General features: G+C 39.4%; 3 protein-coding genes across 5 annotated transcripts; all 3 read right to left on the minus strand.

Moving 5' to 3' along the window:
* Positions 1 to 187: 187 nt before the first annotated feature.
* LOC106375338 (protein transport protein Sec24-like At4g32640) lies at positions 188 to 8,575 on the minus strand. Its single transcript, XM_013815218.3, has 25 exons — positions 8,321 to 8,575; positions 7,245 to 8,151; positions 6,782 to 7,009; positions 6,598 to 6,672; positions 6,397 to 6,495; positions 6,072 to 6,183; positions 5,641 to 5,768; positions 5,229 to 5,348; positions 4,843 to 4,923; positions 4,391 to 4,468; positions 4,206 to 4,298; positions 3,786 to 3,840; positions 3,543 to 3,619; positions 3,397 to 3,468; positions 3,209 to 3,292; positions 2,891 to 3,010; positions 2,732 to 2,800; positions 2,446 to 2,523; positions 2,212 to 2,350; positions 1,959 to 2,123; positions 1,714 to 1,859; positions 1,438 to 1,617; positions 1,174 to 1,262; positions 1,047 to 1,078; positions 188 to 683 (listed from the first exon to the last, which is right to left on the minus strand). Exons 2-25 carry the CDS (start codon positions 8,091 to 8,093, stop codon positions 577 to 579), a joined length of 3,276 nt encoding a protein of 1,091 aa, XP_013670672.2. The 5' UTR covers positions 8,094 to 8,151; positions 8,321 to 8,575; the 3' UTR covers positions 188 to 576.
* A 211-nt stretch (positions 8,576 to 8,786) lies between these two features.
* On the minus strand, positions 8,787 to 12,987 carry LOC106374683. Of its 2 annotated transcripts, none has more exons than XM_022694176.2 (13): positions 12,312 to 12,987; positions 12,116 to 12,177; positions 11,931 to 12,018; positions 11,795 to 11,856; positions 11,552 to 11,645; positions 10,841 to 11,275; positions 10,449 to 10,766; positions 10,224 to 10,355; positions 10,045 to 10,140; positions 9,871 to 9,960; positions 9,597 to 9,777; positions 9,465 to 9,513; positions 8,787 to 9,386 (listed from the first exon to the last, which is right to left on the minus strand). In XM_022694176.2, the coding sequence occupies exons 1-13, from the start codon at positions 12,408 to 12,410 to the stop codon at positions 9,254 to 9,256; spliced, it is 1,839 nt and encodes a 612-aa protein (XP_022549897.2). In that variant the 5' UTR covers positions 12,411 to 12,987; the 3' UTR covers positions 8,787 to 9,253. The 2 variants fall into 2 exon arrangements, with proteins under 2 accessions (XP_022549897.2, XP_013670111.2); XM_013814657.3 differs by having other exon boundaries at positions 8,787 to 9,389.
* Positions 12,988 to 13,190: 203 nt separating this feature from the next.
* On the minus strand, positions 13,191 to 18,869 carry LOC106375339. Of its 2 annotated transcripts, none has more exons than XM_013815220.3 (5): positions 18,631 to 18,869; positions 16,143 to 18,453; positions 14,518 to 16,044; positions 14,001 to 14,265; positions 13,191 to 13,909 (listed from the first exon to the last, which is right to left on the minus strand). In XM_013815220.3, exons 2-5 carry the CDS (start codon positions 18,384 to 18,386, stop codon positions 13,425 to 13,427), a joined length of 4,521 nt encoding a protein of 1,506 aa, XP_013670674.1. In that variant the 5' UTR covers positions 18,387 to 18,453; positions 18,631 to 18,869; the 3' UTR covers positions 13,191 to 13,424. The 2 variants fall into 2 exon arrangements, with proteins under 2 accessions (XP_013670674.1, XP_013670673.1); XM_013815219.3 differs by having other exon boundaries at positions 13,191 to 13,912.
* Positions 18,870 to 21,540: the final 2,671 nt, after the last annotated feature.

Here is a 21,540-nt window from a genome sequence, read left to right on the forward strand (position 1 = left end):
TTTCTCCTTATTTAAATCAAAGTTGGACCTCTTTAATTAATTTGTTTTTACAAATGATAAATTCTCAAAAAACTATTTAATGATCAAAAGTCAAAACAATTCTCCGTAAAACCTAACCGTAAACGTCAGTTTATATTAAAAAAACACTCTGAAAGGTTAAGATGATAACAATAGTTAAGAAAACAAATTTAAAGAAACGAATGGTTATTCGTATAATTTACGCGGCACTGTATATTAAGATTTTATTTTGTCCCTTCGACAACATCCAATAACAAGCTTTATCAGAAAGAAAAAAAATTCTTAGTTCGAGCTTAAATAAAACACCCACACAAAGTGAAAACCAAAATGGATTGGATAAAAACTCTTTTATATAATTCTTACGAAAAAAGTGGAGACTATTATCTAAACACTCTTTCAAATTGAAGTGAAACTTCTGATGTAGTAGTCTATGCCCTCTCTTCACTTTCAATACTTTTCAAGTAGCCAGATTAATGTTTTTTTACCGTTCTACGCTTTCCTCCTGTAAGCGGAGGACATTGAGAGAGACTTTTGTAAGGAGTCCTAGAAAACAGATGATCAGTTCATCTTGAGCTGGATTTGGCGATGGACTTGAACAAGAAACTCCACATATGATGGGCCGCTTGCTGTCCTGTCCTCTACCATATGTGACAGAAACAGCATTCCTGAAAAGCCAATTGAGGATGAGGTTTTGTGAAATCAACACTGCCGAGTAAGCAACATTCCATGTTTGAAAGCCAAAATATTTCTGCTAAGCAACTCCTAATCAGCATGATTACGTATAGAAATGTTTTCCCTATGCATACACAAGTCATTTGCCAAAGAGCTACTAGATAACTCCAAATTCGGAATGTCTCAGGTGCTTAAGTAAAAGACTATGAAACTAGACATTGGTACTAGCTGTAGACAGGAGCTATGCTGTTACTATTAGCGTAAAACTGATTCTGTTGCAAACAGAGACATAATAACATGTAGCCTTTTCTAGGTGCATGGAGCAACTGAAATTCTATCAAACCAGAATCACTAACCTGATGGATCTCCTTTCTTGCACAATTTGAAGCTGCGTAGAGAAAACAGAAAAGAAGTTGGTAAAGGATTAGACAGGACACAGTTATCTTCTGCTCAGTTAAGGAAGGAAAAGACAGTTACTGATACCTTAGGTAAGAACATCTTTGCCTCCTTATTTCATTCACCACATCATTGAACTTCTTTGATAGCTGATTATCATATTGCTGCAGCACATACTGTAAAGAAAAACCAAATATCTTTGCTTAGTAGGATTTTCACAATACCAGAAAAGAGATTTCCCCTTTAATGGTTTTAACACTGATAATGAAACCGTCACAACAGTCATCTGCTATAAAATTTGTTGCAAGTTAATTACGCTACAATTTCATGCGCTAATGAAGTTGAGATTACCTGGCTTGGAATTTCAGCAGCTGAAGGAACACCAAAAAGTTTCTGCAGTATACCAGAGTCCACTGATTCAGCAACATAGAGTAGACCATCTTCACCATTCTCAAGAAAATAGATTCCCTCATTGCTAATGTGTTCACTTGACAATGGGATTGAAGGAGGAAGGACTGATCCTTCATCGTCCTGATATATTGAAAAGCAAGAATAATCAGAAGTCTCTCACAACGTGAAAATTAAGGCTTGAAAGAGAGATATTAACTGAATGTAGCCGCATCATACCTTTGCATCAAGGTCGTGGACAGAGATCATTCTGGGATAAACCAGTGGGACTGCCAAAGGAGTAGATATAGAAGATACATAGTTGATCCAGAACGATCGATCATCAATTCTCCCATCCGTCCTTAAACCCACACTTTTGGTCAATGCTAAAGAAAAAAAAACCATTTCAAGGGAAACAACATCAAATTAAAATCTAGAAGAAGATCCTGACAAGCTTTAAGTAGGCAAAAGTCACAAGAAAATACCGAGAGTATATAATGGCAAGAGCTTGAGCGCCTCAGGAAGAATAAGTTGTCCAGATGATGTAACTGTGGCACAGAATTTACGGTAGGCATAGAGTGCATTAGTGCAACTATTGATTGCTTGCTCCTTTACCAATGGAAGTGCCTTTGTAGGGATTTCATTAGCCGCTGCATAAAAAAGAAACCAAACACAGATATTAGCTTATAGTGACAACACTGGCTAGCAGTAGAATCAGCACTGGAAACAGTGACCTACCTTGTTTCAGCATACAAGCAAATTGAGAATCCAAATCAGCTGCGCGAAATAAATTACTGAGCAGGTTCGTACAGGGGAGTGATAACGTGGTAACCCTGATTCTTCTTTCTCCATATATGGTTGTATACAGAAGGGCGCACTGAAAGAAAAAGAGAGGACGAACCTAGAATCACATCATCTTAAACAAGACAGAGTACCATCATTTACACAAGATGCATGTATACAAAAATACACCTGGAAAGAACATTCAGCTCCATCTTGTAATTTGTCATCATGCTTTAATGTCACCATTATAGCTTTGTCACAGTCAATCTGCATTCGCAAAATCAAGGTTTGTTTGTCAGAACTCAAGAGTAAAAGGAGTTTAGTACCACAGGGAACCTCCTTGTAAACTTGCAGCAAGATGCACACAGAGTAATGAAGAAATATGTTTTCAATAATATTGACACAAATTCAGCAGATGCACACAATGCTATCCAGAAACTAGTTGGTGAGAAAAATATAAGAAGGATCCACCCACCGCTGGAAGATCGATATCGGTTGGAATGCGTTTGCAGAAATTCCCTGAATATTCGTGCACTTGAATACCCTACAATTATTAGAAACGGCGGTTTACAGAGCCTTGAACTGGCGTATATAGAGTAATGCATGAAGAGAACTCTCTGCCACAAAAATATACCTGGCTGCATCTGACTCGCATGACAGCCTCAAAACCCTGCGGCCTAGTTATATTCCACTTAAGATCGTTGTAAAGCTTGGGAGGATCTGAGAGAGCTGAGAAAGGGTAATAACAATACACCTGTAGAAAATCGTTTACAAGGGAAAGTTTAAAGTTCCGCAAAAACCAAGGCGCCAACATCCATGAAAAGAAAAATGATAGCCATGAGAGATGCATCAACTAAGCAAGACTTTCGCAGACTAAATCAAATGCAGATTGTGTACAAATGAATAAGAACTTGTTAAATACTCATTAAGGACAAGGAATATCGAAATATACCTGTCCTCCAGTAGTTGTTGGAATGACGGATATTGAAGCCATGTCAACGTAAGCCTGACTTGTGATAAATAAATCTACACAGACCTGAAGCATTTCTGGATGTCTTAGATTGCAATTAAGAGAAAATGATACATCATATATTATTGATAAGCAGATAGAAACATCTATCCTACTCGGTATTGGCATACCTGGTATTCAGCAAATTCGATAGCCATGGTCTTCAGAGTTTTGTCTGCTGGCTGTAATAACTTATGGGCCTCCTGAAATCCAAATTACAGAGCGCTTTAATATTTTGCAATGAAATACAACAGCCTCTGAAACAAAGCACGTTTACCTTTTCATTGGCAGACATATTAGCTCTCCCTTCTGCCTCTCTAGAAGAAAGTGCACCGACACCAACAGAACACAAAACTATCGAGAAAACGGCAAACATATTAGTTAAATGATAGAGGTTCTGAACAGTAAGGTATATTATAAGAAGTGAGATTTGGTGCCTCTAACAAATATATGATTTTTAAATGTGCATATATGGATTCTACATAATTGGAGCACATGCATCAGTAAACCTAACGCATACCTGACTGAAACACCATAAGCTTCCCTCCTTTGCTCTTCATTGCCAAGAAAGCAGCCTACGAGAAAAGGAATTGTTGAGTAGATATTATCCTCAATATTGCTCCCAGAAGAAGAAAGAAACATTGGTTCACTTGAGATGATTGCAGCACAAAAAGCATGCAAGCTTGGTAACATTGTCCAGTTAACTTGAAATGTCACTTTATTAATTGCTTTAAGCCATATATTTAACTTATATTCTTTTCAGCCACCTCTAAACTAATTGACAAGGCTACATGCTTACTAAACGGCAAACAAAAGTCGAGGAGGCTACATGCTTACTAAACGGCAAACAAAAGTCGAGGAGGCTAACAAATTTATCGAGCCTCTACTTGTACAACCAATTAAAGCAGGTAAAGTATCAGCATCTTCAGAAATTCCATACCTTAACTGCTGCAGCAAAAGCAGATTCAGGAGTCTTACTCTCCTGAAACATCGTTGGGATACTATCCAGCAAAAGCTCTAGGTGTTCACGGCACTGAATTCCAACAGAGAAATTAGGACAACGAATCTCAAGAATAGCAGACAGCTTATATAACACAAATAGAAAATAGATGGCCGAAAACTTACTTCAGATAGCTGAACAATGATATCTGTTTCTAAAGGTGTATAAACATCTTGCACATCAGGGACAATGAGCATCAGTGGCTGCACATAAACAGAGACCATCAAATTCACAGGCAGTTGTAATCAGTTGTCTAGTAGTACAAAGATCCCAGGAAGAAAAGAGATAGCACCCATTCCAGAAATAGCATCAAAGGAATGCAGTGTTCAACTATTAATTGGCAATAACTTTTATGGCATCATAATAGAATGTATAAGATTTATCGTGACAATGCAAAGACTTTCACGTGAAGTAACGGATAGATAATACAATTTTTGAGCCAGTAGCCCAGTGACCCAAAAGAATTAGTTGTAGTATTATGATGATTGATGAGTGATAGTTGTGATCCTAAGAGAACAGATGATTTTTTTCCACCCAACAATTACAAAAGAATGAAAAGACTAGTGCAACAATTCACCTGCTGCAGTGCACGTTTCAAATTATAAAAGTGGATTGTTGAGTCGAATGTAGCAATTCCAACAAATGTCCTAGGACCTTCCTGCAAACACATACAGAGATTTTTTTTTAAATGTCTGCTAACAAAAGTTCACAGTCTCATTAAACATGAGGTACAAACGTTAAAAGATATGCAGCAGAAGTTACTTCTTAAATGATTCAATAACGCCTTAGTATGCAAAGGAGCGTGATTAAAACAGCAAATACAAACTATTAATAAAATGGCAGTTATTAACAATACCATCAACTTAGTAATCTTTAGGCACATGTAAACCAAATATATGTCGAGAGATATTGTTGACTGTTCTGCATCGAATATTCAACTACTATAGAATGTTGGGAACTTACAGGCAGGTCTGAAAGGACTTGCTGGATTGCACTGCAAGCAGCAGCAGTAGCACCTGTTTGTATCGCATTCATTGAGACATCAATCAGGAAAAAATACACTGCTGGCATCGGATCCCGCACCTATTAGAAAAGATAACAACATCAAGCTACGTCCATTATCTTCTCCCAAAAGGACGTCAATACAATTATCTAATCTAGATAGGTAATTTAGGTGGTGGTTCACTAGATCAACATGAAAGTAAATATAGAGAAATATAATTTTCTACCATAGTAATAGGTAAAACACAAAGCCAGACGACAACCATCTATCCAAAAGAAAGGTAGATTCCAGACTGTATAAAACAATCTGACATCTGAGGGAAAAAACCCACGGAATTTCACTTTTATAACCAGAAAGTTTTCACAAGCTAACCATGTATTCTTTTGTTGCAACAAACTCGACGGTTCCCCTACATAGCTCAGGTCTATCATCAGCATCCCTACGTCTACCATCTGGACCCAGATTACAGTGATAGTCACGGGGAGTCTCATCAGTGTATCCTGTGCAAGAAGACAGTTGATGAGGAAATGGATCACGAAGCAAACCACATCATCAGAATCTCAAACGATTATGACAATAACTAATATAAAGAGTCTCTCTTAAACTCCCACAATAAGTGTAATACTGTAATTTAGGATCACAGAATAGATCTTTTAAACCAGGACGGTGAATGAAAAAAATGCCTGTCAAGGATTCTAGCTCAGAATATTCAATTATAATATAACTTGATACATACAATTGCAGTTCCCCCGCTATAACTTCAGATTGTGTGGCTTGCATTAACTGAAAACAGAAACACTTACCACAGAAATTACAGGTGAACTTCCTTCCTTGGTCAACGAACCTCATGAAAGGATTTATGTAGCCCTTACAGCGCGAACATCGAACAGGTCCACCCTCACCAAAGTCCACAACCTGCACCACGGAATAGGTTAGCGCTACAAGGAATTGATTCTTTCAAAGATGTAAAAGAAAACTTATGTTTCAAACACAAAATTATCGGCGTCACAAAGAACTATAATGATAACGGTAAACACAATCAGTAAGATGAAAGGGAGATTGCGTATACAAACAGAAAAGCATTAAAACCGAATGCTTAAGCGCTTTGTTTGGTCAGACAAGGCTTACTTGTATAGGCTCTTCAGATGGATGAGGAAGCGCCAGCGGTTGGACCATCAACGCCAGTTGCATTCCAGATGTAGATAGAAGATCAACCGTACATGGGATCTATTACAGAAAAGGGAGACAAAAGTATCAAGTTCCTAGGAATGATGAACAGCAAAGAAAACACATCCTACCATAAAAAAAAAGATAATGCTTCATTGTTACCTGATTGATCGTGCACCTCATGTAACGGGGACTACAATTTCCGGTGTCTCTAACTATATAGTCACTAGTAGCAGGCTTCAAAAAAATTATAAAAGAAATTCAGGGGAAAGCTAAAACAGTTTAACAAAACCCACATACTAAAGATAATGACAATCTCAGACTAATGTCTGAATTGAAAACTCACCGGGGGAGGATTAGCCTGATTACTACGGCGAGTTTCAAACACAACTGGGCTGGAGCTTGAACCTGGCCTTGGGATTTGATTAGGATCAATCCTTGAGGGCCCAGGAACAGGGGCACCAGGTTGACCCATGGCAGAGGGTATGGTGGTCATCGACTGATTTGGCAAAGGTCCCATGCCATATCTTGGTGGTTGCATTTGGCCAGGAAAGCCTAGAGGAGGTGGAGCGACCTACCAACATATAAATTTGAAGACCATCAGAATCAACCACCGCAAAGGAAATACATCAAGTGAAAAGATTTTGCTTAAGTTGAATTAGAGAGCCACAAGCTACAATGCCATTTCAACTCTTTCACGGTCAACTAGTATAATAACCTCACGGCATCACATGTTTCCATCAATCTATACATCAGATTCACAAAAGTTACATAACAAGAACATATACCATAACCTTATGCTACCATACCTGCCCTGATGGTGGACCGTAAGGCGAGCCTGATACCGCTGGCCTGCCATAAGGAGCTCCAGGAAAGGTTGCTGGTGGTGGGGGCATTGAAGAAGCCGCAGAGGGAGCTAATGGTGAATTTCCAGAAAGAGGATGCGCACCAAGTGGCTGCGGAGGAGGCCGCGTAAAAGGTGATCCAGGAGGCTGTGCATAGGGTGCCGCCTGTGGAGTCGAAACAGCAGCACCAGGGAATTGGGGACCCCTCTGAAATCCCCCTGAACCAGCCACCTGGGGTGGCCCGTTACTGACCGGACCACCAAGCATGCCTGAGGGAGGCATAGACATGCCAGATGATCCAACAGGTGGAGGAGGTGAACCAAATCCCATTGGGCGTGCCCCTGGAGGAGGACCTGATGGACCAAAAGCTGGAAACCCACTAGAAGAAGCCCCCGGCTGGGCCACTGGTCCTCCAGGCATTGACGGTCTAGAGCCAAACGGTGGCTGACTAGAAGGTGGACCAGTGGGTCTGCCCAAAGGCACATTAGACGGAAACCCACTTGGCTGTGCTCCAGGAGGAGGACCACTAGGCCTCCCCATTCCAGCAGGAGGAGGAGGTCCAGGCCTAGCCATAGGAGAAGGCCCTCGCTGCGGAGCTCCCTGAGGGAAAGGTTGCGGTGACTGACCAAAAGGAGCAGGTGGCCTAGGGCCTGAACCAGGTGGCATCATAGAAGGTGGACGATTCATGCTCAAGTTATGCATATTGTCAGCTAAAGCATTAGCGTTGCCTTGAGAACCAGGGAAGTAATTTGGTGACCCGGAGTTTCGCTGGTTGTTGGGTCTAATGTCCCCTGGAGGCACAGGAGCAGCCATGCTTCGATTACCAGATCAAATCCTTACAAAACCTTTTCCACTGTGTTTGCCACAAAATCTACAAATCCAAATGATCAAAATCAGTAACTGTAACAAAGAACTAATGAATGATCAGATTTGGATGATGCCAATCCTAAAGAGGAGAACTTTAAAAAAAAAAAAAACTCTAAAGGAAGAAACTTTTTTCTCAAAGATCGTAATTTTGATCCCCAATTCCAATTACGTACCGGATTTGAGGAAAACGACGGAAAGTTTTCAGATTTGAATGATCCGATCCGGTAAGAATGAGCCCAGAAGCTCAGATCTGAGCACAGAGAGGGAAAGAGAGAGACAAGGGCGATGATGGTTAAACGGCGTCGGTGTGTATCACGGATTCGGAACGACAATTAAGAATTCCTTTTTTGCGTAGAAGAAGAAAGGAAGTCTGTGATAGATAATTCGAAAGTACCTTTTAGCGAAACTTCAACAAAATCGGAGGGTTACAAGAATAAAAACGTGAGAGAAGTTGTTGAAGAGTTGGAAATTTTCTGAATTAATTATTTTGTTTTTATTTTCTTACACATACACACACTTCTGTAGTAAACCAGACAATCAATCTTAGTCTCAAACTAACCGGACATGTTTGGCTCTTATTTAAAAAAAAAGAGAAATTGGTTTTAGAAAGAAAGTAGAGAGAGAGACAGGAAAAGAAAAGAGGTGAAAGACTGTTATTTTGGTTAGCGAGTGAATTTTGGATTTTTTTTGGTGTTCCATGCAATTTCTCTTGGTTCTATCAAAATTATTATTTTTATTTACAAAAAAAATATATATGCAACATAACCAACAAAAATTACGTTTACTAATTATATAATCTATATATCAAAATATTGTTCTTATGAATTTGTGATATTTAGTTATCTTAGTTTAATGGTTATAAATTATTATGAGCATTGGAACAAGTTTTATCGATAAATTACATAATACTGTATATATATAATCTTTTGAACGATTACAAGTAAAAAATTTCCCACATTAAATATAAATTTTACCAATAAGCAATTAACGGATAGTTTTGAAAGAGTATTGTAGCATTCAAGCTTTTGTGAGTCAAATCGTAACGGTTATATATCTCATTCAGTTTCCATTAAAATGCTCCCAATCAACTCAGACGTTACGCTTTCTCAGTCAAAGGGATTTCCTCTAGAAACATAAGCATTTGGGTTTGCAGAAGGATATCCATTAAAGTTTGCTTGATGATATGAGTGTGCACCGTTGTAAGTAGCTTCTGCATTACCCATGCTATTCATCTCTTGCCTTCTGCACACAAAACCAATTTTATTTTTTTGCCATAAAGTGATATATAAGAAAACTAAGAAGTACAATGTTATTTACCTGAAAGATGGGGGCATGTTTACATGTGGTTGCTGCCCTGCGTATGCACCTAATACCCCATGACACAAGCGTTAGAATAGACTTCAATTAAAACATGAAAACACTTGTTGCAATACATAAATTTTGTCTCACCAGGGAGAAGATTGGATGCAAGAGATGGAGAAGTTGGAGACAAAGCTGGTGCGTAAAAAGGAGACTGAGAGGCCATCATTAGTCCAAACGAATCTGCAGCCATGCTTGATGAATCCGAAGCACCTCTTGGAACTGACACAATAGGCAAGCCTCCTCCTTGTGTGTATTCCATTGAAGGATACTGAAAAAGACACATTAAAACATGGGAATTTTAGTGATAGTGGCATCTCGAGACATCAATGTTGTGATGATGTTAATGAAGTAGGTTTCATACTTGTGGTGTTTGGTTTGGACATGTATCATCATAACTGACATCAAAGGGATTTGATGATGGTTTTGCCGTGTATGGAAAGGCTCCAGTAGCCTACCAAGAAAAGGATATCACATGTAAGATCAGCTCAAAATCTATTAATCGGATCCTAATAATCAATTATGCCAAATAAAATACCACAGGATATTGATAATATTGCATGCCATATCCCATGCCATGATGTTGAGCATGAACTTGAGGGGAGGCAAATGAGAAGCCTCCAGAGAAAAGGTCCTGCCAATAATGGTTAAGACTCTTATGATTGTAGATACCAAAAGAGTAAATCCAATATAAACTAAAAGGAAAGTGTTTGTTACCTCAGGAAGTGCACTTCTTACGTTTGATTTTGTCTCTTCTTGATGATCTCCATAAGCATAATTTGTGATAGCTAGTGTTGACTGTTCCGTAGAGGTTCCTGATGGTTCCTTATGTGGTGTAGATGAATCCACCTATGTTAGCACATGAACAAAACATATAGTATAATAACCTTTTACTTTTGATTCTTTGTCAATGTGTGTTTAAAAACTATCTCAGACACCAACCTGGTTATTTTCAGCTGCACTTGTTGTAACCATATCTTTTGTACGTAAGTTATCACCAGCATCAGGTAGAAGAGCTAGCTCTAAAGAACCGGCGTGCGAGATTGTAGGTGCTGTGACAAAAGAAGTAACACTGTCTTGTGTTCTTGGCACCTGTTGGGTCTCAGGGTTAGCTGCAGGATGATTGTCCTCAGAAGGATCAGAGTATCCAAACAACAAAGCTTCCAAAGAGTTAGGAGCTGGACCCTCAATGGCCTTTTGAGAAGGTACATCATCAATTAAACTTCCAGGACTCTCCATTTTACTAGATGATGCAGCCAACTACAAAACATAAAAGAAAAGGTACACATCTTCACCGTATACGTAACATGAGTTTGTAGATTATTACACTTTACCTGATTGCTCATTGGATCCTTCTTTTTTTCAACTTTGACAATTTTTTCAACGCGCAAACGAGGATGATTCTCGCCTATGAGCTCACTGGCATGGCGTACAATGGGCAAACCGGAAGTTTCCTTGTTGTTAGAGAGGTCTAGTGATTTGGAGCTTCCTCTTGGCTCTCTACGCGCATCGTATCTCTTAACACTTCCATCGTCTCTGTACCTATCGTCAACAATCTCAAAGCGGATAGGACTCTTTGGTAAGGCTCTAGACTTTGGGTTATGTGTAACAAGTTGTTGTTGTTGTTGTTTAGGTTCCTTGCCTTCAAAATAATACTTAAGAGATCTGTTTCCACTCTTTATTTCAAGTTTATCAACAGAGTGAAAGCTTCTAGATCCCAAGAAGTTTGCACTGGCCTTCTTGCTTTCCTTGTAATCATCAGTCACAGCCTGAGTGGAAACAGAACAAACTTGTAAAAAAATTGAAAACTGTGTAAATAGGGCACGTCTTCAACATTGGAGCATATAGTACAACTGTCCCATAATTAGCTTTAGATTTGGCTAAGTTGAGAAAATGTTCATGCAGATTCCCTAGCAAAGGAGGCTAGGAACCGAGAAGTCATTTTTTCCCATGTAGATGAGACCCGGCGGTTCAACTTGACATGATTGTATGGGTAGTTGACAAAAAAAGAAAAGAAAATGAAGCATCTAAGAAAAGCAGTGTACCGGTTTTTGCTGTGAGATCTTGTCATTGCTCTCACTACTGTATCTTTTATCCACATAGACACTTCTGATAAAGTCTCTGAGCTTGAAAATGTTACTGAACAAGAAGAAAGAAAAAAAATGAGGTTTAACTATAAAGTATTTAACGTTAATAATAGTTCGGTTCAGAAAAAAAAAAACTATAAAGTAATGCTACTCCTCTTAGTGTTTTAAATCGGTCTGAGATTTAATAAAATGTCCATGAACCTGGCATCAGGGTAAGCATCACGCTGAGTATCCCATTCTTTAAAATAAATTTGCCTGGCTCGCTGCAAAGAAACAAAGCAAAACATATCACTATGGAAGTTTATAAAGATAACAATTGTTCTAACATTACACAAACCTCGTTTCCTCCTGCACGAAGTGCACTAACTTCTTCTGCCGTGAACTTGGCCATTGATATAGATTTCACACGATGTGTAAACTCTCGACTAGACATATACACAAGGAGAAAAAGAGGTCTTACACACATGATATGGGACAACACTTTTCAAGTTCAAATGAGGAACCTCGAGAGAAAATACATACTGGATTCCGCTGCAGTTGATGCAGACAAAAGTCCAGAACGTTGAGCAGACATATTGTGGACCCTGCAAGACTCAGATTATCCGAAAACTTAATAAAAGAAACCAGCTACATTGAGCCATTTATAGTTGACTTGATAAGCATGTTTTTATATAAACTATTAAAAAGAAGAATTAAAGATGGTTCCTGGCCAACATACCAGACTGTTGCAGTTGATGCATCTTCGATTCTCGGGAAGCTTCAGCAAACTCCTGATAGCCTTTTCAGTTCGCTCGTCTTCCTTCATCTTGCTCCCCATTGTTGGCAAAAAACTTTCCCACTCTTATCAAGAAAATCAATTATCTCAAATGAGAAATCCTATCAAATAGCAATGCCATCATTACCAAATCACCTGAGAAAGAACAGAGGAACAAAAAAAACACCATCTTAAGCCAAAAGAATTTTAACGTTATTCTCTGGTGCATGTTTCAATCTTGAAAGTTTCATATGAGAAGATCACCAAAAAAAAAAAAGTTTCATATGAGATAAAAAGTTGCAAGATTGTTGTTTCCGGAAACTCATTACGTTACACAGAATCAAAATTCTTCCTAATCGTTTCCTCTGTTGGATACAAACGCACATAAAAGACGAGAATCTTGAGGTTTTTTATTTCCTTGTGCTATAAGGTATTGCAAAACCTAAAAAGAAGAGAAGAGAGAAACCTTACAGAAGAAATAAAGATGAAACAGCCAGGGAAAAAAGAATGGAGGTGACAAGAAGATGATCTCTGTCTCTCTCAGGTTACAGAGATGGCAAAAATAGAGAAGGAGCCAGCAAAAGAAAGGAGACATTCTCCTGAAAAACTGCTGTCTTGAAAGCTTTCCCGCCGTTGAAGTCTCTCTTCTCACTCTCTCATTTCATGTAGATAACCAAAACGAGCTATATAACTCTTAAACCATTAGGGTAGATCCGCCTTAAAACGCAAGTTATGTTTGTTTTGTTTTGTTCATTTGATTTACCAAACAGACACAAATGATCTACACAGTCTTATTTTAGATTGGAATAAGAAATAAAATTATTAGTGTCCCATAACAACATATCAAGAGAAAACACCCTTCTTATTTTATTAACAACTATCGGTTTAACATATGCCATGAATAAAAACGTATGCTTCAAGACCATTTTACTTAAATTCTGATTTTGATCTTTCTAATAACACAAGATATTGTAATTATACGCTACAATAGCAACATGATATTCAATTCAAACCTTGTTCCCTAGCTGATCAAAAAAACTAAACACAGCAACAGTTGCAGAATTTAATTTTTTTTTTTTAAAATGATTTATTTACGTTGCAGTGCCGTCTCCCCATGCTACCGTCTGCAAACATGAGAGCAGCTGCAGCTTTCTGGATGGCTAGATCTGCTTTGTACCTCAATCTCTCTGCTCTTTCTCGCTTGACCTTGGCTATAGCCCACGCCCTCCTTGCAGCACCAGCTGCTTCTCGCAGTTTGTACTCATCAGTATCCCTACTACTACTACTATGTAACTCTTCCGCATCAAGACAAACAAGACTGGAACCGGGGGATTCATAATAGCCTCTTGCATTCCATCGTTCACTCATGTTCCTCTTCCCGTTGATTCTCTGAGACTTGTTTTGGTGACATCCATTCCCACCGCTCGAGAAATATCCCATGCCTAGGTCACGTGGAGAATACGTCCCTGGATGACTCGGAAAATCCTCCGAATGCTCGTAGTGGTGGTGGTTTGAATATACAAACCTCTCATCTCCAGAGGCGAGACCAACGCATCTTCTTCCTGCTAAATAAATGAAAGACAACTCATATAGAGAAGAACCAGCAGAGTCCATAGAGGATTTTAGAAAACAAAGCAGGTAAAAGAGGGTTACCAGATGAATTATAAGCATCATAATTTCCCAGAGCAGTACTATGTTGATGAGCATAAACCGATAGCTTCTTCTGATGTGACCGGTGTTTTGTTCCCCTGTGCTTGACTTCCAAACCTCGAGGCTTAAAACAGAAAGCAAACATCGCTGGCTTCTCACCAGGTGATTCTTTCATCTGTGACGACCCATTCGAGTTTGGAGTGTTTGCTTTGCTCATAACCAACTCCCACTTTTTAACCTCTCGTTGATACTTTTCCCACAGAGGTGGCTGAAATGAAGATGTACAAAAACAAGTGTTTATATAAGGCGCAAGTGTTCTTGCAGAAACATATTACAGCAGAATAACTACATCATTGTTGAGCCAACAATTAAGAGTAATCTACAAACTACGTAGTATATAAAACAACTAGCCCTACTGTCCAAAAATCTGCGTTTCACCCAAGTACATAAATATCTATATAGCACCTAGCAATGCAGGTTTTGACAAGAAAAAAAGATGGAAAGGCATTAGAGATCATACCTGAAGATGCCTGATTAGTGGCATTCCCTTCCTCTGCCTCTTTGTTCTCCAGTGTTCATATATTGTTGTTTCCATTGCTTCCAAGGATCCAACACCGGCCATCAGTTCTTGAATTTCGATTGAGGTAAAGTGATCACGCTGCTTTACATATGAAGCCTTCTCTAACATGTCCATCGCCTTCTCAAACATGTCCTCACTCATCTCACAAGAAGCACTATTCTCAGCATCCGAACACTCACGAATTCTCGCAAGGCACTGCTCATCATCGCTGTCCATGTCATACAAAACACGTGAAGGATCCAATGCCATCTCAACATCAGTTTCAGTCTGCCTGTAATATTTAGAACAACTGCGGATAAACTCAGCTTCTGTTCCATCAGAACTATCTGCTTCTATCATACGGATTCCAGGAATAGGAATATTTCTAACTAAAGCAGCCCTGGTATTTCTATTGTAGCACTCTTCATGCATCTCTTTGAAAAGAAACCACTGGCCCCTATCAGGGAATTCTAGGGTCCAATCTTTTCCTCCTTTCCACATCATAGCATGTGTAAACCTGTTTGTCGACCCAGGCTGCAGAAATTGATGTGCCCTGTGTGAGTATTTTGTTGCCCCTGATATTTTCACGGCAAGTTTCCATTCGTTTTTATCAAACGGCTCCAGGAAAATCTGAGCTCCATATTCTCTCCACCCTCTGTCTCCAAGAGTGACTAACACATTGGCATCACAGAAACTAGACTCCAAATCTTTCTGACGACGTACGGAAACATCAGCAGCAGACCTTCTAATTCTTTTGTTTGGAAGCCCCTTGTGCAGGGAACCTTTGTTTCTTGAATCTGAACCCCCAGAAGGTAATGAATATGACACCTGGGTACGTCGCTTCTTAGGTCCACTTCCCAAATTAGTGTGCAGAAACTCTCCCTTTGAATCCGACCAACCATGTGAGAGATGGCCATTTAAAGAACTTTTGCTTCGTTGCCACATACTTCTTGGGGCAGTGGCCTTGGGACTTGAGGTGCTACCTTGAATATTCGAAGCAAGATTACGTGACTGCAGAGCACCATCTTCAGAATGATCAGATACTGGAACTTGAATATTAATGCCATTCATCGCAACGTTAGACCTGGTTTCGTGCTTATGTCTGACAACAGAAGAGCTGCATGACATCCCGTTTTCAGAATTAAACCCTAGATGCTGCCTTTGAGTGTCATGAAGGTCTCCTGACTCTTGCGCTTCCTGCCCTCTGGAAGAAGTGGTAGTTGGTCCGCTATCTGCCAGATCACAACCTCCATCTGTTACTAAATTACGTTCAGTTCCTAGGCATTCGGCTGAATCTTGACCCAACTCTCTCACCATTTCCAGGTGTAAATTGAGGAACAGTGTAGGTGGTCGTGAAGTAAAATGCAGTGCAAATGGGGGCGTGCTTTGCTTCTTGTAGCAAGCAGATATGGGCAAGGCTTCAACGGATGACGATCTTCTAGAAACAAATCCTGAGCTGATTCCATGCCTAGATCTCTTCTGCATAACCTGATGTTCAAATAAAAAAACAAGTGTGTAAGATAAACAATAAACGTGAAAGGGAACTAAACAATTTACCAGAACCATGCATTAAACCATCATGGTACCTTCTGCATGGCCTTCATGTTATCGGGTGTACATTCGGAAGTTGACACTTGCTTAACCAGCAAAGAATGCCTCCTGAAATTATGTTCCAAGTATGACCACTTCAAATTTTTCACTTCATGGAAACTGTAGAACTGAAATGCAAATTGCCTTTGCAAGCCTGGGACGAAAGAAACTTGGAGACCAATTGAGGAAACTGGCGAATTCAAATCAGCATCCGCTCCTTGTACTCCTTGCTTATTAGAATGATCCACTACCGTCAAGATATGAAAAATCAACTGAACAGCTTCCATTATGCAGCCTTCAAAAATTAGATACCTTAACCCATCTTGGTTATTCAAGAAAATCATTTCCAAACAAACCCGTGGCCACAAAATCACAAGTGTACCATGACGAAGCAAAAGTGCTACACGTGAAAGCCGGTCAAGATCCGCCAAAAAAAAGTAGTTCATCAACGAAACAACCTGTAGGCTAAGGGACAACTCAACTGGCACTCTGTCATTCCACGGACAGTAAATCTCCAGAAGCCCAGAATCTTCGAAAGGCAAAAATTCTACTTCAGGATCCGGATATTTTGAGACATGAAGCTGCTCAACACTATTCTCACCTGACCCCTTGTAGATTCCTTTTTTTGCTGTATGAAGTCGTCTCCTATAATAGACAAGAGGATATATGCTACTCTTACAGAAACCAGAGCCTTCCAACAAGGACTCATTCACACTCGGTCCACATGATGGAAGAGAACTAGCAGATCTATCTGTGTACTGACCTGTAGTGCCCCTAACAACATCCCCATTCATTTTCAGAGGTTCATCAGATGTCATTATTTCTGATTTTTTCCATCTTCTTACAGCCTTAAGAGTGGAAGACTTGTCCCGATGCATAGACCTAGCCAACCATTTTATGATCGGTTCTGACTCCATGTCGCCCATGCAGCAATCATCTTCTAGCTTTACCTTCTGCTTCTCCTCGTCTTCACTGGATTTATCATTCCCTTTTATTTTTGGAGTAGATTTGGAATCTGAACTGCTCCCTTTCCTTAGATTTTTTCCAGGAACTTCAGAAGGGAACAACAGGATTTTGAATCTTTCACCCTGTAAATTGATCCACTCTTCATCGCGATCATCATATTTTACATGATGCAGGTTCTTGTCTCCATCGTAACCATCCACAAAGCCATGATACCAATTCTCATCCAAAGGCCACAGAACTTTTATTTGTTTGTTTAACAACCAGTGTGAATCCACATCTGAATATGATATTTCATAAAAGTGTCGCCTTCTCCGAACTTTACTCTTCCCATCCAGCTGTCTCCTTGGTCGCAACGATCTATCATCAGGGTCGTCTGAGACAGATTTGGAACTAAACAACTCAGACTGAGGAGCAGCTGAATTCTTACCAGAAGATAACGGGTTCAATCTACTGGCAGACGGTGAACCAGGAGTAACAGGATTCAAAGGAAACTGGGTGCAGTTCGGATCAAAGCGCGAAGACAGCATTCTAGCTGCATTAGCTTCAAGATTCTCCTCGTCATCTTCTTGTGATACCTTGGATATTCTACCGGATGAAGACTTCGCCTCGTTGTTCCCCGCGCGTCTGCTTGATGCCGAGGACTTCCTTTTTCTGCTATTACAGGGCTTTTGCTTAACAACCAGCTGGTCATCCTTCACTGGAAGCGGATCAGAATGCACGTTTTCCAACTGCAGCTGAGCTACTGAATCAGATTCTTTTACTTCTTTGCCACAGTCCTCCTCTTCGGCTTTAGAGAGCTGATCCTGAGCACTAGATTCTTCACCAGCTTCCTTGAAAAGCTTATCAAGCAGCTCCTCCTGACTACCAGATTCACCAGCAGACTTCTGTACAAGGCCATTCTCAAACCTACTCCTCCCAACAAAATCCCTCCTACGTCTAGGCACATAGATCATACTACCAGCCAAACCAAGCCCATTACTATCACACAACCCCACACTGGAGTCCTCCAAGCTCTCCAAAACCGTGGTGCCATTACATGCATTATCAACTAACTTGTCGTCTTCGCTATCCACTTGCTTAAAGCTACTTAGAGAAACAACTTTCCTGATCCTCTTGTCCTGCTTACCACCATCATTCCCAGGACTATTTTTCCTCTTTAAGCTCTTACTCACAGAATCGTTGCTAATGCTGGACTTATAAAGCGTCTTAAGATCCAACGACCTCGATTTCTTCGGAACTCCCACTGCATCAGAGCTCCCTAGACTATCTTCCATGAAATACAGCTCGAAACGAAAAAAACCCAGAATCAAAATCTCAAGGTCTCAAATCACATCTTCAGATCTGTGACATCAAGACGAAACCCAGAATCACAAAATTACCCAAAATAGATAAAACGAAGAACATACAAGTTTCCCCCCAAAAAAAAAGAAGAAAAAAACCCGATCATGCATTCAAATCCAAACAATTTTCTCGAGAATCAAGCGAATTCAACAATAAAGGAGAAATCTGCATACTTACCTGCATCACTTTATCTGACGAAATCGACTCCTTAAGGATCTTTGTAATCGCCGCAATCCCGAAATCAAAATTAGGGCTTCGGTGAATCGGACTGCGAATCGGATCCCTAATCGATCAAAACTTCTTTTTTCCCCAAATTATTCGTTCAATTTCGCGGAAAATAAAAGGCAATTTTGGTTTTCTTTTTTAACCGTGAGAAACGGAGAGAGCTAGGGTTTCGTATGGGAGTAAGGTTTTTTCAGTTAAGACACATATATTCCAAATTAAAAAAAGGATGGATGATTGATACCGTCCGATCTCGACGCGCTACTAATTCGACGATCAAGATTTTATTTTTGGATAATTTCGAGAAATAAATCTGCAACAGAAAAAGGCTAGGATGGACGTTTTGGATCCTCTGTTGGGAAATATTATTGACGGCCAGGATTTAAAGATTTCCTCGGAGAGAATAAAATTGTTCATATAGTAATTCTCACGTGTGTTGTGCTGGTACAAGAAAAAAAAAAAAAAAATTCTCACGTGTGTTGCTAAACCTACCACATAATCCGTGTGCTGTTAAATCCCCCCCCCCCCCCATAATCACGATTGTTTAACTTATAAGAGCATCATTTTCAAGTAACAACTAGTTTTGCTAGAGGATAATTGAAATTATTAAAGGCATTCACAAATTATAACTTAAAAAAAAAACTTTATTTAACTGATTATTCTTCTTTTGTGATTGCCACAAAATAATATATATAGAATTCTATTTATATGTCATATATACACACACATAAACTCTATTTTCTCTTAATTTTTTCCTTGCGAGGCCAACCAAAACGAAATTGAAGAGGAAGAGGATGTGGTTTAGTATGTTGAATGTACCGGTTGATTAAGTTCATAGAAATTGTGTTACAAAAAAAAAACAAGGAGATTAAAAAGTTCATAGAAAAGCATGCCAATTAAGATACATCAAAATATCAAATACAGTATATATGTACTTTTGAAAATCTTATTAAAATGAAAATCTTAATTAATTGAATTGTTTTTTTTTTGGACCAAAAAGAAAAATCTTAGTTAATTGAATAGTTTTTTTTGAACCAAAAATGAAAAATTATATTTTCCCTGAGTAGTAGTTATTGCTAGAAATGAAAAAAAATAAATGTAAAAATTATAGGGGTTACTGAGGTAATCGAACCCAAGAATTGTGGGTCAAATTGCTCAATTTCAAAAGAACTCTTTCGTAACAGAGAGAGCAAGCCGTCAAATTGCTCAATTTCAAAAGAACTTTTATTGAGTCAACTGGACCCCACATCAAATGGGTCCCCCTAACTGTCACTAACCGTCACCTTCTTCTTCTTCGTTTACTTCACTGTATATATACGCATACTACGAGCTCTCTTGTTTATTCGTTTTAACAAACTCTCCAAAACGAAGCTGCTCTACGTCTCCTCTCTCTCGCTACTCTTTCAACTGATCAGCATCGCTCTATCTTCGCCGAGTATGTCTTCCTCTAGCTCTACAGCTTCTGAGACGAACAGGTATGTTATCCAAAACTTGAATCGGAAACTCGGAATCGATTAGCAATGGAGAAACTACTGTGTATAGACGGAGTTGATCGGTAACGTATCACGATTATCGTTGTTTGACCATGGATTTGCAGAATAAACGATTAGCGTAGAGGGAAGTACTATCCATCGAATCGATTAGGAATAAACTGTGTAGACGGAACCGATTCTCGTAACGTATCACCATAAGCGTTGCTTGAACATGGATTTGCAGAATAAACGTGTTGGATTTCCCTCCTTAAGCCCAAAACTAATCAAATCATAATTAAGCCTTAGTCCAAGAAGAAGAAACATCTAGAGAAAAGTGGAGAAGTATAGATGAAGAAGTGTGTAGAAAAGGAAGTGTGTAGAAGATGAAGTGTGTAGAAGATGAAGTGTGTAGAACTAACTTGTAGTCTCCACTTACTAGTATAAATAGGGGTGCTTAGCACCATTTGTAATCATCCAAGAATCAAGAAAAACAAAGAGAGAAAATATTTGTAAGAGAGAGTTTCCAAAAACAAAATCTTTGTAGTAAACCCTTTCCTAAATATTAAGAGTCTTCTTCTTAAATTTTCTAGTTGTCTAATACCATCTTCATCTCATCGATATTGGATAATTTTCCCAACAGCTGGTATCAGAGCAAGGTTACCGTTATCTTTGAAGAAGTGAAGATGGAGGCCACCGTTACCTTTGAAGGTGACATGTTCAAGCTCACGACGGACAACTTCTCTTATTGGAAACCGATGATGGAAGATCACCTTTATTGTAAGGATTTGCATGAGCCCATCATCATGAAGGATAAGCCGGAAGGAAAGGATGATAAAGCATGGGAGATTCTTAATAGAAAGGCGGTTGCCGTAATCCGTAAGTATGTCGACCGATCTCTTTTTGAACATGTCTCTACCTACACAAATGCTTTTGAATTATGGACAAAACTTGAATCCATGATTCAAAAGAAAACACCTCGAAACAAAGCTCTTCTTGTTCGACGGTTGGTAAAGTTGGAGTACAAGGATGGCCAGAGCATGATGGAGCACTTGAACAATTTCAAGGGGATTGTAAATCAGCTTAACAAAGTTGATATGAAGGTTGAAGACGAAATGCAAGCCCTTTTACTCCTCAGTTCACTGCCGGAGAGTTGGGACACACTAGTTGTCACTCTAAGCAATTCAGCACCGGAGGGAAAGCTTACCATGGACACCGTCACTGATAGCCTTCTAAACGAAGAAGTTCGCAGGAAGGAACGAGGTTCGAGTTCATATTCAGAAGCTAACATTGTTGATAGACGAGGTAGAGAAGAGACTCGTGGTCAAAACCGAAGCAGAGGACGAGACCAATCTCGAGGAAGATCCAAGTCACGTCCGAGAGTTACTTGCTATTA

The sequence above is a fragment of the Brassica napus genome, chromosome C1 (assembly GCF_020379485.1).
Source record: "Brassica napus cultivar Da-Ae chromosome C1, Da-Ae, whole genome shotgun sequence".
Taxonomy (NCBI): Eukaryota; Viridiplantae; Streptophyta; class Magnoliopsida; order Brassicales; family Brassicaceae; genus Brassica; species Brassica napus.

Coding starts and splice junctions, on each gene's coding strand:
- LOC106375338 (XM_013815218.3), bottom strand. CDS start 8,093: ATGGCTGCTCCTGTGCCTCCAGGGGACATTAGACCCAACAACCAGCGA. Junction 3,620..3,785: donor GCTTATGGTGTTTCAGTCAG/GTATGCGTTAGG, acceptor TTTTCTCGATAG/TTTTGTGTTCTGTTGGTGTC. Junction 1,263..1,437: donor CTGCTGAAATTCCAAGCCAG/GTAATCTCAACT, acceptor TTTTCTTTACAG/TATGTGCTGCAGCAATATGA.
- LOC106374683 (XM_013814657.3), bottom strand. CDS start 12,410: ATGGGGAGCAAGATGAAGGAAGACGAGCGAACTGAAAAGGCTATCAGG. Junction 12,178..12,311: donor GCATCAACTGCAACAGTCTG/GTATGTTGGCCA, acceptor TGAGTCTTGCAG/GGTCCACAATATGTCTGCTC. Junction 12,019..12,115: donor ATCAACTGCAGCGGAATCCA/GTATGTATTTTC, acceptor GTATATGTCTAG/TCGAGAGTTTACACATCGTG.
- LOC106375339 (XM_013815219.3), bottom strand. CDS start 18,386: ATGGAAGATAGTCTAGGGAGCTCTGATGCAGTGGGAGTTCCGAAGAAA. Junction 16,045..16,142: donor ACATGAAGGCCATGCAGAAG/GTACCATGATGG, acceptor TTTGAACATCAG/GTTATGCAGAAGAGATCTAG. Junction 14,266..14,517: donor CACTAATCAGGCATCTTCAG/GTATGATCTCTA, acceptor TCTTCATTTCAG/CCACCTCTGTGGGAAAAGTA.